General features: G+C 35.8%; 1 protein-coding gene across 1 annotated transcript in view; it reads left to right on the top strand.

Moving 5' to 3' along the window:
- The first annotated feature begins 1,539 nt into the window (after nt 1-1,539).
- The window catches only part of LOC100374810 (uncharacterized), a 29,181-nt gene continuing 14,981 nt past the window's right edge, over nt 1,540-15,739 (top strand). The window contains exons 1-4 of the mRNA XM_006811536.3: nt 1,540-1,882; nt 2,901-4,254; nt 7,814-8,075; nt 8,406-8,954. Of these exons, the coding sequence (XP_006811599.2) occupies nt 3,015-4,254; nt 7,814-8,075; nt 8,406-8,954 (2,051 nt within the window). The 5' untranslated portion in view covers nt 1,540-1,882; nt 2,901-3,014. The remainder of the gene's footprint in view (nt 1,883-2,900; nt 4,255-7,813; nt 8,076-8,405; nt 8,955-15,739) is intronic.

Raw genomic sequence — 15,739 nt, 5'->3', positions numbered from 1 at the left:
CACTCCGAATTACATTTTTTTCCCTTGAAGGATGCGTGCCCGGGCCAAATTATAATTGAGTGGTATCAGACTAAATTTGCATATTGGAAAGTACGCCCCCATCTTGAACTTCAAGATGATGATGATTTGCAATGTTCGCTATACGTAACTGTTTAAATCCATTTTTTTGGTGAATTTATATATATATTAACATCTTTTGTAATCAATTGTGAAGCTAACTTAATTAATTTAAAATATTTATTCGGACGGGTCTCGAAACTAACTGACAAACTTGCCCATGAAGATCCGGGTCGTATCATTTTTTTTATGATGTATTGAACTAAAGTTTCCAAATAAATACAATCGTTTTTATCAAATGAGCGAGACATCGTGAAAACACGTCCGGGGTGTTAAGAAAGTGGCTCCACTGTTTTATACGCCCGGTTATTTTTAGGGACCTAGAATCGAAACCCCGGTTAGAGTAAATCTCTTCGGTCCCTGGCCTTGCGCATGCGTACATAAAGCTTGTGGGTGTCACAGACCATACCAGAGTAATAAAGTTTACAAAACAAAAAATATATGTTGGATTACTTTACTCGTTTATTTTTACCTAGAATTAATGTTGTTTTCACATAAAAGAAAACAAAACATATTGTTGATATAATTCTGGATAGGCCACACACTCTATTTGAGTAGCACATTTTAAAACACGAGCAAACGTTCTACATTTAGAGGCCACTATTGAGTGTGATATACCGTTCAATGGAATACGTGAACTTGACTTCTTTTCAAGTTCAAAATCAATCGAAGATCTCTAAGCCCACTTGACACATTGTAAAACATTTAAATATTCTGAATGAACGAGCGGCCACAATGAACAGCATGAGTTTTTTTGTAAATTGTCGGCAGCGTTATATCGTCCGGTCGTATATGGGTACGGCATGGGTACGACCGTCACTGAAAACAACACTAGCACACTTATCACCCCATTCCATGGCCAACTTGTTCCTTTTTAATTGTTATTTTTCTTGCAATAGTTAATCTGAACAATATATAGTATCGCACCAGAATTACAGTACAGTACGTTATCCTTCAAGATATCACCGCAAGACCCATCGTTAAAGAACGATCCTTTTAAAATTTTAAAAATGATAGGAGTCTATTTTCAAGAAATTGAACTGGCAGTTGTTCTCTTGTCGTGTTTCCCGTTTTTTATTTTTTACCACCATACTAGTAGTACAGAATTGCCATGCCTACTTAGTTATGAAAAATCGGAAAAATTACCACTGTGACGCATTTCCAACTTTTCGCAGTATATATATATAACCTTTTTCGTGTGAACTTGACCGTGTGAATAGCTCACAGCTTACCCGCAAAGCTATGATCACGATTTCTCAAGCACCTCGTTATGTGTTACGTAATCTCATTATTCCTTTGTATTCGTGTTATTGATGGCTATAATACAATTAACAATGACAATAAATAATTAACCATGTTAACCAATCAGGATCTATGAGCAAATCGTCAGCCGCTGTCCCCATGACGTCACCAGTATATGTTGCGGAGTCTTTTAGTGACTCTCTGTACGGCGTTGGACTATTTTTGATTGCTAGGAGGAAGCGGATATAGTTTCGGGGGAAAATTGTGTGACATGGGAAACACAGACGCTTTCAATGGTGTTGGTGTATTGCTACCAGTGCCATACAGACGACTTACTTGACCATATCGTAAGCGCTCGGGGGAACTACGTTGCAGCGCGGATGGTGGAAAATGAACGGGAAATGAGTGAATACGCGAGCTTTTGCAGCCATGTCGTTTTACAGATCTTTAATACCAGCCTTCAAAAGTATACATTTAAAAAAATTACCGAGCTTCCAGAAATATGCGTCTTGCATTCTAATAGGTAAGACAATGCGATCGTGTGTTTAATTAGCATTGCATCGGTGTTATTTTTGGTTGATGTCTCAGCGTATTTCGATTGCATTTCACGATGTATGTGTACATCGTTCATCGCGAATTGGGTCACTTACTTCTCCAATTCGTAAATACCGTATGTGTGCGTTACACGTCCAGTCGTTTATATCGACGTTCGCCCGATGTCTGCAGTGCACATCGTGTTTATGCCATGATCTTAAAAACGGTGCATGCCTGGACTGTATTATGACCGGATGAAAGTCCCACAACGACACATAACCCGACATCAACGTGGACAACCTTGGAAATGTCATTGAAAGGCGAACGTCACAAATGCGGTAGTAGTAGGATTTAAAATGCATTTCCGCGATGACATCGTGGCTCGTGTGCGTCTTGTACATGTCTGCCATCCTATTACTGCGCTGGATACGACGCAGGAATATACTGACCGATTGTGGGAATGTCTGACATTACGGTGAACACTCAAGTTCACCGTGACATCAGTATGGATTATCCGATTGCATGGGGATAATAAACAGACCAGTCGTCGTCATAGCTGTGTTCGCATGTTATGCTGCGACACTCGCTGTGTGCCAGTCTTCGTGAACAGTTGCAGTTTAGGCACATTGGAACACTTGCTGGCTAAATTTGAAAAAAAAAAATAATTGAGTATTAGACCCTCAACTTCTTGTGTTACGGATGATTTTATCTTTACACTTTGAATTTTATCCATGTTTAGCTAGAATTCGAAAGTTACAGTCAACACAAATGTTCTGTTTGATAACTAAGTCTAGTATTCAGACTGTATTTCTTGTATAATATATTTATCCATGATATATTTTTTCCATTTCTCTAAGAATTATTTTGCTAGCATGATGAGGTAAATGGCCTTTGGTAAAACTATGGGGGAAATAGAAATGGAATTTTATGGAATTCCAATTTAAAATCTATGTACACAACTGTGGATGTTTCATATTGTCACTTACACTTTTTTTTTTTAAATCAAGGTCCATACTACTACACGATGTTATGAAAAAAGTCTTGGTGTAACTTGGCTGCAGCGTAACAACTGATCGCAAACAAAACATTCAAGCTTATCCAGAACTTTGACAAGTTTAGGGATGAGTAGTAGTAGTAGTGATAACAGTCAGAATTATGACAGTGGAGAGGTTGGGCAGTCCTTCAAAGGGGCGGGTGTTGGACACTTACAGAATACTAGTGTGGCTGGCATAATTGGTACACATTCTTTAGCAATTGACACAAATATTGGACAACATATTGTAAATAGGAGTGTTGCCCAGCAACAGCAACAACAGCAGCAACCGGATTCACAGTCATCCCAGTTTGTTCATCACTCGTTCCCAGTTAATGCTTATAGCCATTTTCAGTTTGATGGCTTCAGGCCTCCAGTACAAGCTCACCCGCCGACGACAAGACTTGGACCAATCAGAGATTTCATCAATATTGGGCAGGATTTGTCGCAGGGGAGTAGTGCCAATCAGCAGCGACATTCCGGGAATTACCCCAGCTCAACTGTGTATGCTGAAATTCCCAATGCACAGCTTGTTTACACAAAAGCTGATTCTAATAAAAGAATGGAAAGGTTTGCTACAAGTGGTAGAGATGCTCTAGATGCTTCCTTGCCTCATCTTCTCTCTGGTATGACTCAACATTCCATTAACAATCAGTATTTAACCAGTGATGGACAAGCTAAAGACATTGATAGTCAAACTCTCGCCTCTCTCACAGAGCGTGGCGACAGTGAGAAATCAACACGTATACAAACATCAACATCCATATCTGAAAATATCGGCAATAGCTTGGTTTCAGACAAAGCCCTTTCTCCACTGTCAGTGATTCCGGTCACTTATGCTGAACCTAGTCAAGAGAGCCCTGCATCGCTGTCATACAGTAATACTCCCCCTTTATCAAATCAACAACTTCGTTCTTATCGACCAGCTGCTGATCAGATGTTGAGCGCCCTCAATTACAATGATGATCACCTATTGCACGATAGTGGACTGATGGGAGATACCGCCACTCCTAATACGTTGGGCGGTTTAGAGGACACTTTGCTTAATGTGGGAGGAGGCGGAGGAATGCGAATTAGCGATAACCAGAGTACACTCGACTCCAATCCTGCCAGCGTGAATAACGAAACTTTTGATTTGTTTGTGGAAGATGAACCCTCTGTGGACGATAGTAACTATATTTCTGAATCACAGAATACACTGCCATTGTCTCCTCAAACATTTAGTACAGAAGCAGACACTGGAGCTAATTTTGCGTCAATGACAACTTCCCTCAGTGGTAGTAGTAGCAGTGTTGTCAGTGTCGTCACTGACAATGACCTCAATCCAGGTAAGTAAAATTATAAAACAAGTAGGCTTAAAATGTGTAATTGTAAAAAATTTTACCAAATACCTAGTAAGTCACTGTTTATATTGTTATTGTTTTTGTGACTTCCTGGACTAACAATCGGTTAGCATTTCAAACTTATAGACAAACTGTTTCGTGATCACCGTTTATCAAGACTGCCCAATATTTCCTGTACACAAGATAAAACAATACAAAACTGTAAAAAATAACAAACAATGCAAACCAAATGTACTAAAAATAGTTTCTCAAATGATTATGATCTCCCTAACCTGGGTCGTACTTGCTTTCAGCGAGTGGAACATGATGCCACTACATGCGTTAAACTCAACTAGCTGTGTTCGTGCAAACAATAAAATTCTAACCTCAGTTTGACATTTATTTCATATTCAAAACTGTTATTAATATATCCTCACTCGACCATTTAACCCTTCTGTAGTCACGACCTTTTGGAATGTAACCTTTATGGCACTAACCTGATATGCAAATTGATGTGCTATTTACACCTTCAAATTTAAACAAATGTTGATAAGTTGTTAAGGAACAACTCGTTTTTTTTTGGGGGGGTGAGTGGAGGTCTAGGCTGTCTTCAATTAGCTAATAATTAATCAGCTATTAAAATAAAATCAACTTTTTTATCTTAGCCATTTGCATGATGAAATTATCCTACAATGGTTAATTCTAATTTAATGCAGTATACCGGCAGTACAATAAGTCTTGCTGTGTATTAAAGCATAACATTAGTTCTTTCAACTTTGAATGCAATAATTTTTCCCACTAAAATTCAGTGCTACATTTTTCTAATTTTTGGGTATTTTTCCATAATTTCTTTGTTAATTTTGACACAAATGTGCATAATCTCCATTGGTAACTTGTCTTAATAAGGTTTTTTGAAAAACAAAAATAAATTCTGGTTTATTTTGTGAAACATGAACTAAAGGTGAGAATAATATGAAATGCAGCGTATATATGATATGGTTTATCAGGTATCAACAATTAACATTTCTTGGAAAGCTGCTTAAGTTTTTAGAAGCTGTTAGTTTCATGACATGATGGGTAGTTCATTAGGTTTGATTGGTACTTTAAAACCTTGTAAACAAGTGTAAGCTCAAATAAATAAATATCACATTGCTCGATTTATGTATGACACAACTTTGAGGACAAACTAAATGTAAACTGTCTAATTATATTGTAAATTTTGGTTGGGCGATAAAATTGTAGACGTTAGAAGATAGCGTCTAATATATTCAGAGTTGGTGAATTGATCTACTGTGCTGTAGATTCAGTTCAGTACATGCCTTCAGTATATGATTGTAAACAAAAGGATTATCTCCCATGGAGAAGGCCTGGCTACTGTGCTGACAACATCTGGTTAGTACAGTGAGTCCTCAAAGCCATTGTCATGCATATAAGTTTTAGGTATGATGTTACAATAAGTTTAAAAATCTGACATGCCATTAATATAACAGACAGTTTTGACATTGATTAATATAGGAATTGTGAAATTGAATGATGTTATGTATGCAGTTCGTAATTTGATCTCCACACCTCAATGCTTGATTTCAGACATTTTCAGAAAGTAAAAGTAACAGACATAAGTATTTCATTTTCAACAATGAATGTTTTTTTTCCACAGTGTGAGAGAGGTACAAAAAAATGTATCCCCCGCCCCTCCTCTTCGCTTGCTCTTATGCTCATTAGGGATGGCCTAACTCGATTCAAAGGAATTTGATCGTTACAAAGTCTGTTCTATTAAAGAGAACACACTGTGCTGAAGCCAGAGTTGTAATTCCATGTGGCCTTCAAATTTAAGTTATGTCTGCATTTAAACATTACTCTTTAAACATTTAAATCCAATAAAAAAAAACCACTAAAATTTGATATATTTTCAATCAATGATCTGTTTAAAAAAATAATTTCATCTCTAATGAAAGCGCACATAAACAAAAATTATGATTATTGTATGCCGAATTATTAATATTAAAATTATTTGATATTATTTCTAATAGTGCAAATATTAGCAAATATACAGAACAAAGCCAAATTGCATTTAAAAACTATGTAAATAAATTTAAAGAATTGAATTTTAAACTTGGGACAACAACAAAAAGCTAATTTTGAATGGATGAAGTGTGATATCATTGAAACCATGCGGAAATGATAAATTGGTTGTGTGTTAATTCCGAATGTGCCTATGGGAATATAGGCATTTCAAAACAAATAATCCAATTCAGGGAATTTACTACTCGGCTAGTTCAACTTCAGCATGGTCACATTGATATTTTAGATCGGTCCACATCTATCAGTCAGTTATGTATAGTGTATATGACATGCATACATATATATTCAGTGGCAAATGTGCTTGATTATTTTATTATTTTTTTTTTAATTGTAAAAATATTTGAATGGGATGATTTATGCCAATTTTTGAGAATTTAGTGTGAGCCGGATTCACTTTTTTTGGCTGGCAACTTTTTTTGGTGTTGAAAACTATTGGTATATCCAGGCTAAACCACATCCATGGTGGCTAGATTTGTGTGCTTTTTTTGTTTTTACTCACGGTTTCTTTAGTCAGGATAAGGAACAGTCTGTCATTTTTGATTCTCAAAACCAAAGGAGTCTTTGCAGTTATTTATGTACTGTATTTGTTCTAATAGAAGCTCACGTCTAGTAGGGGTGCAGGTAAACCAATAGTTGCATTTATTGTATAGTATATCACTAAAACATGACTTATTTTAACACCTTGTCATTTATATCAGGGCATCAACTCACACTACTATTAGAGCAACTAAGTCTGTACATTTATAATTTATAAAGTCATTGACAGGCTTATTTATGTTGACTGTATATTTATATTTTAAACATTTAAGTAGCTTATTTACATAATATAGAACTGATCTTGTGATAGCGTGAGTTAGCTGGTAGGTAAGTTAATGAAACTCTTCAGTTGCAGATCCTATGACCATATAGACATGTCTCATTAAACTAAATTTCTTGCAGTTTGGGATACTTTAGTCTAAAAAACATAATAAACTTCTTACTGGTCTTTCTGGAGATTTGTTTTTGTTTTATTTTTACTGTATTTTGTCTGAAGGCAGAAAAAGTCATGAGTGACCTTTTAAAGTGATACCTGCACTAAGCACAATCTAATCCTTGCCTAATTACTACAAATTTTAACCCTGGGTGGAATTCTGAATTTCTGATTAAAACATTTTAAAAAGAAAAAATTTATACAATATATATAGTATTCTATTGTAATGTATTAGCATTCCATTCTGATGTATTAGTATTTACTACCTTATTTTAAAATATTTGAAATGACATATACATAATTTTAAATGTAAATTTGAGTGCTCCTAAATTATGTGTCAACAATGAATGAGTGAATTGAGATTAAAAAGCTGCTAACAGGAGTGTAGATACAATTACCTGAGAAACTGGATTTAGTACACAGTACACAGCACACAGTATAAAGTCTGCGTTCCATACCCTCCCTCGGATATTATGGGGATAGGGATTCTTACTTCCATTATGCCAATTTCAGGTGGTGGCAATTCATCCAGTTCCCTTAGCTCTCCAAGAACTGGCACTCTCAGTGATAAGGGAGCTAATGGAGAGAGTAGACCAAAAGCCAAAAAAGGTCGACCAAGAAGTGGTCAGAGTGGACCAAGATCTCTTGCCTGTCCAGAGTGTGGTAAAGTGTTCAGCAGTTCCAGTGCATTAGCCAAACATAAATTAATTCATAGTGATGAAAGAAAGCATGTCTGTCAGTTATGCGGTAAAGGATTTAAACGACAAGATCACTTGTAAGTATTAATGCGTTCTCTACAATTATATTTCCCTCTCTTTCTTGCAGCCCTACCATGTAGTTCAAAATATGGTTGTTTTGACAAATTGTGCTGTATGTGCAATCTGAGTTCACAATTCACAGGAAAAAGGTCAGGAGAAAAATCGGTGACAATTAAATGTCAGGAATTGTCGCCTCGTATAAAAAAATTTATTGCTACAACAATATGCACATATGAGCTTCTTGTGATGTTTTCCCACTTTGCTACAAGATGCTCACGCTAACTTTGCGATTCAATGCCTTAAATATAGCGTACTCTTTGACTTGAATTTGTTATTCTCATTTGCAGGTCAGGACACATGTTAACTCATCGAACTCAGAAACCTTACGGTTGCTCCGTACCAGGATGCGAAAAAAGTTACTGTGATGCACGTTCGTTGCGACGGCACATGGAATCCCAACATTCAGGGGGCAGTTCATCAGTTATAGCTACTGTGGGACACACAACAGATCAACATAACGCTTTTTCATTACCTGGAAATTTTCCTGATGTGAACCATGGCTTTTCAAGCGATGAAGGAGGCAATAAAATGGAGCAAAGGGCTTCATCGAGTGCTGCGTTACAGATATTTGCCAGGGTTGCGCAGGAACAGATGCATACTGATAAAACAGGTGACAATACAGTAACTAAACCTGAATTGTACATGGATTCCTATTTGCCAGGACATACATATGAACAGGGACACACTAACCAAGAAAATATTGGGAAATTTCCTACAGGTGCCGGTGGAGCGTATCCAGCTGGAGTGCCCGGTGGATTTCCAAGATTTGACACGCCACACAGGTATGGAGTGCCAACTAGTAATCATCCTTGGCGACCAACATTTCAATTCCCTGGGTAAGAATCTATGATTTCTTATACTCTTAGGCAGGGTCTGGAATTGCTGGCTGTCTGGTGATTTACTCAAAATATTTACTCAACCTTGCACTAATCTTTTCACCTCAATAGATAAACTTTTTGCTCACGGTTTAAGCTTTACAGATCCTTGACTAGGCTATGTGGGAAAGCATGGTGCCTGGCTTCTTACTGTCTCTCACTCAAATTTAGACTATAAAGCCTTCAGATTTCCTATATTTGGGCATATATCTGGCTACTATGTGAAATCCCACAATTCTAGACCTTGTCAATGCCAATGGTCTAGTTAAACACATATGGAAGGTTGTTGTCTTCAAATGACATTGAACCTGGGTTTGGTGCATGATTGGTTGAATTTAATTTTGTTCATTAGCATTAGCTAATTTGAATTTTCTGCTTTGACTTTGATTAAGGTCAACCTATTGAATAAGAGCACAAAAATTATTATATTATTTTGTTTCATAAATGTTAAAAAAAAATCATCATTTTTTGAAGTTTTTGACTCTGTGCTAAATATTTTTTGGCGAAACACTGTTTGAAATCAAGTTATGATGAAACCTTTTTACCATACAAACCAATAGTGAATGGCCAAGAAAAATTGTTTTCGCCGAGTAGTTTAGTGACCACACTTTTTTTATATGGATTTTATTTGAATAATCTTGATGAAAATCACATTTCCATTTAGACATTTACTTTACTGTATACAATCAATAGTACAGACTTTGTTTAATGAAAAAATGCTTTCATTGAAAAATCTATAAACAGGTATCATTTGCAACACTAACACTTCTTATATGATGTAGCATATTATAAACATGATACAGACAACATTGCGTTATTGCATATATGGCTAAAGTAAAATATTTCTCAATAACATGGAATGTCAATACAATCACATGATATGTACTGTAAAAGTTTTAATTTAGATGTCAGGTAAGAGTGGAAGGACTTAATTTAATTCTGAAATAATCACCACAGTTTATTTTAACATGGTAAAAAAAAAATACTCATAAATTTTAATTTACCGTACAATATAAACCCCTCCGGGAAATAGGCAAATTGACGAAAAATTAGGGGGGAGGCTTATAAACGGATAAAAGTTAAAACTCCTTCTGAGAGATAATTTATGCTAATTTATTCATAAACGTGTATGATACTAGAGTGTAATCGGATAAATGACTTGTTGTAAAATGCTGTAAGTTTGCTGGGGAGCTTATATTTGAGAAGGGGTTTATACTCAGACAACTACGATAGTTGGTAAAGAAAAGTACAGTCTAAAAGAAATTTTGAATAAAAACAAATTCTTTGCTTAGTAGCGAATGATCATGTTAGTTTAATTCTGTCATTCTATTTCAAAAGATAATACAAATGTTGATTATTACTCGGTTGTGATTATAATAATGTACAAAAAATCAATTTATTGGTTTGTTGATATCCATATAAAATTCAACTTTGTTTCATTGTGAGAGAATTTTTCTTATTACATACAGTGGCTCCTCGCTAAATCACGGGTGTCGGGATCCAAGCAACAACCGTGACTTATCGAGGGTCGCGACTTACCATATACATCCATGGGTTTGTTTATAGTGTGTTTACTCTATTGAAAAAAACATCACGATCACGATTAATAAATACACAAGTTATAGTAGAATTGCAGGTTCGTGGGCACTTGGGAGTGAATTTTTTTTTTTTGCTTTTTATTATCTAAACAGTCTTGGCTATAGACTGTTAAAATTTTGTAGAATTGTGAATAGTGGAACATACTCAAAAAAACTATTTTAAAATATAGATAACAGGTGCAAACATTAGCAAGATTTAGCAAGGCTGTACATAAATAATCAAAAAAAAACATGGTGAAAAAAAAAAATGACGGGATCTTGATACTTGATAAACTTGATACCCTTGCGAAGCATGTCTATTGTTTCACAACGACTGTCCCAGGGGATTTTCGTCTTCTCAATTTCTCAAGATAAACGTCCCAGGGATGTTTTGTGTACTAGAAGGGCATGTTTATTGGCAGCATTTCTTGTATTAATTTCAATTGCACAAAAAAAAGAAGAAGCAAATACTGTTACTGAAGCACAGAATTTGCATGAATTTTTCTTCCCAGCCATTCACGCAAACTGCAAACAAAGTCTTTTACCTCACCCATAGTTGTTGACACTTTGCAACCGCCTAGATGGATGTATTGTGACGTATTTTGACCCCGGATTCTGACCTTGCTTTCCGGCTACATGTACCTTTCATACCAGTTCAATTTCCTTTCATTATTACATCCAAATGTCATGATATTTAATATTTAAAACCAAACTTTATTTCACAGTCACTTTAGTTTTCACTTTTCTAAAATTATTTTACTGATCAATAGACTTTTCACTCCCATCATGCAATCTCCCATAGTACTTCCGCAGACACAGCGTCGATCGCCATCATATCTACAAATAACTTCGCTCTCAGGAGCTGAGGAATAAACCAATTTTGACAGGAAACAGAAGCATGGTTTAGAAGCTAATTTTTTTAAAATCACTTTTGACCAAAAAAGCGCATTTTTGTGCATATTTTCAAACTACAGTGTCCATAAAAAAAAAAAAAATAACACAATTTTAAAATTCATACAATAAGCTTTCCGAAAATATATAGTTTATGGACAAGGGAGGTCATCTTGGTTTCCTAATTATCTAATTAAAATACTTGTCAAGTAAACTGCATCTCTACCTTAATTGAAATGATAGAAACATATTTACAAATTGTATGTTGTATCTATCTGCGACTTTGCTGAAATTGTGACTTACCTAGGTGAGACTTAGCAAAGGGTCGCTGTATTAGTTGACCTGAAACTGTGTTCTTTGACCTGTTAGGTCAAACTGATTATTAACCAATCATAACAGTGGTTGGGTGCCAGCCAATGATCTATCTAAATTAGCTCATACTTTGATTTTTTGGCATTGATGTTGGTGGAAAATGTCATAATTAGTCCCCGTTCGGACGAAGTCCGAAAACGGGGACTTATAATTCGGTCTCTGTCCGTGCTTCTGTGTGTCTGTTTGTCCGTGTGTCCGTCCGTCCGTCCGTCCGTCCGTCCGTCCGTCCGTCCGTCCGTCCGTCCGTCCAATTCTGTTCATTCTTTGCATGTGCCTAGTACTTTATGTGGGACATATGCACATGCAGTGGTTTAGCGATTCGATTCAAAATGGCCGACTGGCAGCCATCTTGTTTTTTGAAAATGTTGTATTTTGGACATGCTTTGTCAGTTTTCATTCAAACTTGGTACATAGATTATACATGTTAGGATACATGTCCATGACGATTTATTTCACAATTGGATCAAGGATGCCCACTGGCAGCCATCTTGTTTTTTGAAAATGTTGTATTTTAGACATGCTTTGTCAGTTTTCATTCAAACTTGGTACATAGATTATACATGTTAGGATACATGTCCATGATGATTTATTTCACAATTGGATCAAAGATGGCCGACTGGCAGCCATCTTGTTTTTTGAAAATGTTGTATTTTGGACATGCTTTGTCAGTTTACATTCAAATTTAATACATAGATCATACATGTTAGGATACATGTCCCCGACCATCCGCGAGTTCCTGAGTCCGTCCGTCCATCACTCTGTCCAGAGTCATATTTCAGAATCCTGTGGACCAATTCCGTTCATTCTTTGCATGTGCCTAGTACCTTATGTGGGACATATGCACATGCAGTGGTTTAGTGATTTGATTCAAAATGGCCGACTGGCAGCCATCTTGTTTTTTGAAAATGTTGTCATTCAAACTTGGTACATAGATTATACATGTTAGGATACATGTCCATGACGATTTATTTCGCAATTGGATCGAACATGGTCGACTGGCAGGCATCTTGTTTTTTTTTTATGCGGTATCTTGGACGTGCTCTGTCAGTTTTCATTCAAATTTGGCACACACATGTACTTTATACATGTTAGGATGCATGTCCATGACAATTTGTTTCAAAATCTGGTCAAGGATGACCGATTGACAGCCATCTGACTTTTTGGCCTTACTACTATATTTCCACAATTTATGTTCCATTTTCATTCGTATTTGGCACATACATCATACATATCAGTGTGTTTCATAATCAGATCAAAGATGGTCGAATAACGACTGTTTTTATTTTTGGCCATATTACTACTACACGGAACACATGTTTTGATGTAAATAAACAATCTGTTGTATACGCCAATTGGAACTCAAGTTTCAAGAACACGCTCCTGACAATCCCTCCGCTTTAATATGACGAGCACAAAGAGAACTTTCAATAATTTAACGGGGACTGTGTCATTTTCAATGACTTGTTTTGTTTTTAAATCAGGAAATTATTAATTTTCAAAAGATAAACTGAGCATTGAATAAGCATTTAACACTTTTTACAGCGATAATGTCTCATGAGGGATTTTTTTAAAGAAGGGAACAGTGGCAAAGTGCCCTCATGCCATGGCCATGCATCCCCTTACCCTTGGGAGCAGATCCTCTGGCAACCATAAAATTCTGATTGACCAGGGATCACATGTGGCCACAGTCTTCAACTGTGATCTATCTGAGTAATTTAATAGAATGCTCCATTGGTAGGGAGAACCCTATCTCCCCACTTGGTGGCACCGCTGAATTGCAGTGCTCCCTCTTGCAGTTTTTTTCTAGAAGATGCTTTGGAATACAAAAAAAGAACATAGGTAGCCATAATTGGCTACATTGCTGATAGGGATATACCGTAATTAACCATCAATATGGAAAATTTAACAGTTAGTAGGTATTACAGATGTGTAGTGTTGCATTAATGAATGTAAAAAAAGAAGTTATCCTTTTTAGCTCCGCTGTCATCGCAGACGACCCAGTGGAGCTGTTGGTATGGGGGTCTCTTTTGAACACCCACGATTTCTTAAGTTTAGCCTCAAAGATGTTTTTTCAATGAAATGCATGATCCTTATGAACACTATAAAAGTTCACAATTGCAACTGCAAGCAACTGTAACTCAAGTGCAATGTTCTCTAAATGACTGACTATGAATATTACAACCATAATGCCACTTTACTGATTCTTGTTCCATAATAATGAAGACAGCGGAGCTATTTCGACCGTCAGGTTGCTTGTCTTTTTTTCTCCTCACAAAGTCCCTAGTAGGTAGTCATTTTTCTATCATTTCTATGTTATTTGTTATATAACAAGTCATTATACACAGTAGAATTTACTGTTTTATAAAAAACTGTATCTGCATTCGTAATTATTGGTAAAAATTTTTGAATTCTTGTAGAAAACAGCATGTCCTGTTGCTTTGATACTATACATATTGTTCATATTCTAATGATGTCTTCAGTTCTTTAATTGAAATGTGCATTGCTAACAGCGGAGCTATCTCAGCTGACAGGCTGTTGTTTCACTTTGCAAAGTATGCACTTTAAGCAGTACAGGATCACATCAACCTATACTACACATGGATCAATTACTACAATCGCTGTACTACCTTCGTGTTTACTTTACAGTTTTTTCAGGAAAACCTCATATTATCATTAATAATTGAAATATTGCACCTGAATTATAATAAATATGTTATGAATATGTACAGACATATAAAATGAAAAAAAAATATTGTACATCAATAACCTGCCATCTGTGACCAAGCCATGATTGGGAATGGATTGATCACCTTGCCCCATGCACAAAACAATCTTTGTAACTGGGTCAGCAATCTTACAACTTTGAATTAAATTGGTCATTACAAAAGAAATGTGACGTGGCGCTAAAGTAAAATTTTCTAATTTTAATGATTTGTTATATTTCTACAAATTTATTCAAGTTTCAATTTTTAGCTATGCTGTTGACTTTGCCGAGTGGAGCTTATCATATGAGTGATTGTCCGTCGCCGTCCGTGTCAATGTTTTACTTTTTCGACTTCTTCTTGAAAACTACAAGCCTGAATGCTTTGATACTTGGTATATATGTACCTTGAGTAGACCTCTCTTAGATTTGTTCATTTCATGATGATATCTTTAATTCTCTAATTTTGATGTATATTTTTGAAATTTTTGGTAAAAAAGTTATATTTTCGTCTTCTTGTTGAAAACGGCAAGTCCAATTGCTTTGATATTACATATATAGGTACTACATGTGGACCTCTCTCAGATTTGTTCATTTTGTGATGATAACTTTAATTCTCTAATTTTAGTGAATATTTTTTTAATTTTTGGTAAAAAAAGATATTTTTGACTTCTTGTTGAAAACCGCAAGTCTGATTGCTTTTATATTACATATATAGCTACTACATGTGGACAGATTTGTTAATTGCGTGGTGATATCTTCAATTATCTAATTTTGATGATTATTTTTGGCATTTTTGGTGAAAAGTGATATTTTTGAATTCTTGTTGAAAACAGCAAGTCTCCAAGTTCTGTTGCTTTGATATTATACATATTGTTCATTTTCTAATGATATCTTCTGTTCTTTAATTGCAATGTGCATTGCTAACAGCGGAGCTATCTCAGCCGACAGGCTGCTTGTTTTACAATGCTTGCAATGAAATGGAAGGGAGGGAAAGAAAGATATACATGTACAAGTTAAAGGGGCACCTTCCAGTTAAGCTTAATTTCACAACAAATTTACTTTCTGGATTAAAATAACAATGGATAACAAAAGATAGATTAACATTGTAAATAACATAAACAATAGTGTCCCATGATTCTTTGGTGCAATCCATGGGATTGAGCGGTTCCCCTTTAAAAGCATTCTGTCTACTGTAAAACCAT

Source organism: Saccoglossus kowalevskii, chromosome 2, assembly GCF_978046115.1.
Source record: "Saccoglossus kowalevskii chromosome 2, keSacKowa6.1, whole genome shotgun sequence".
In the NCBI taxonomy this organism is placed as follows: Eukaryota; Metazoa; Hemichordata; class Enteropneusta; family Harrimaniidae; genus Saccoglossus; species Saccoglossus kowalevskii.
This window is presented reverse-complemented; position numbering and strand designations above follow the sequence as displayed.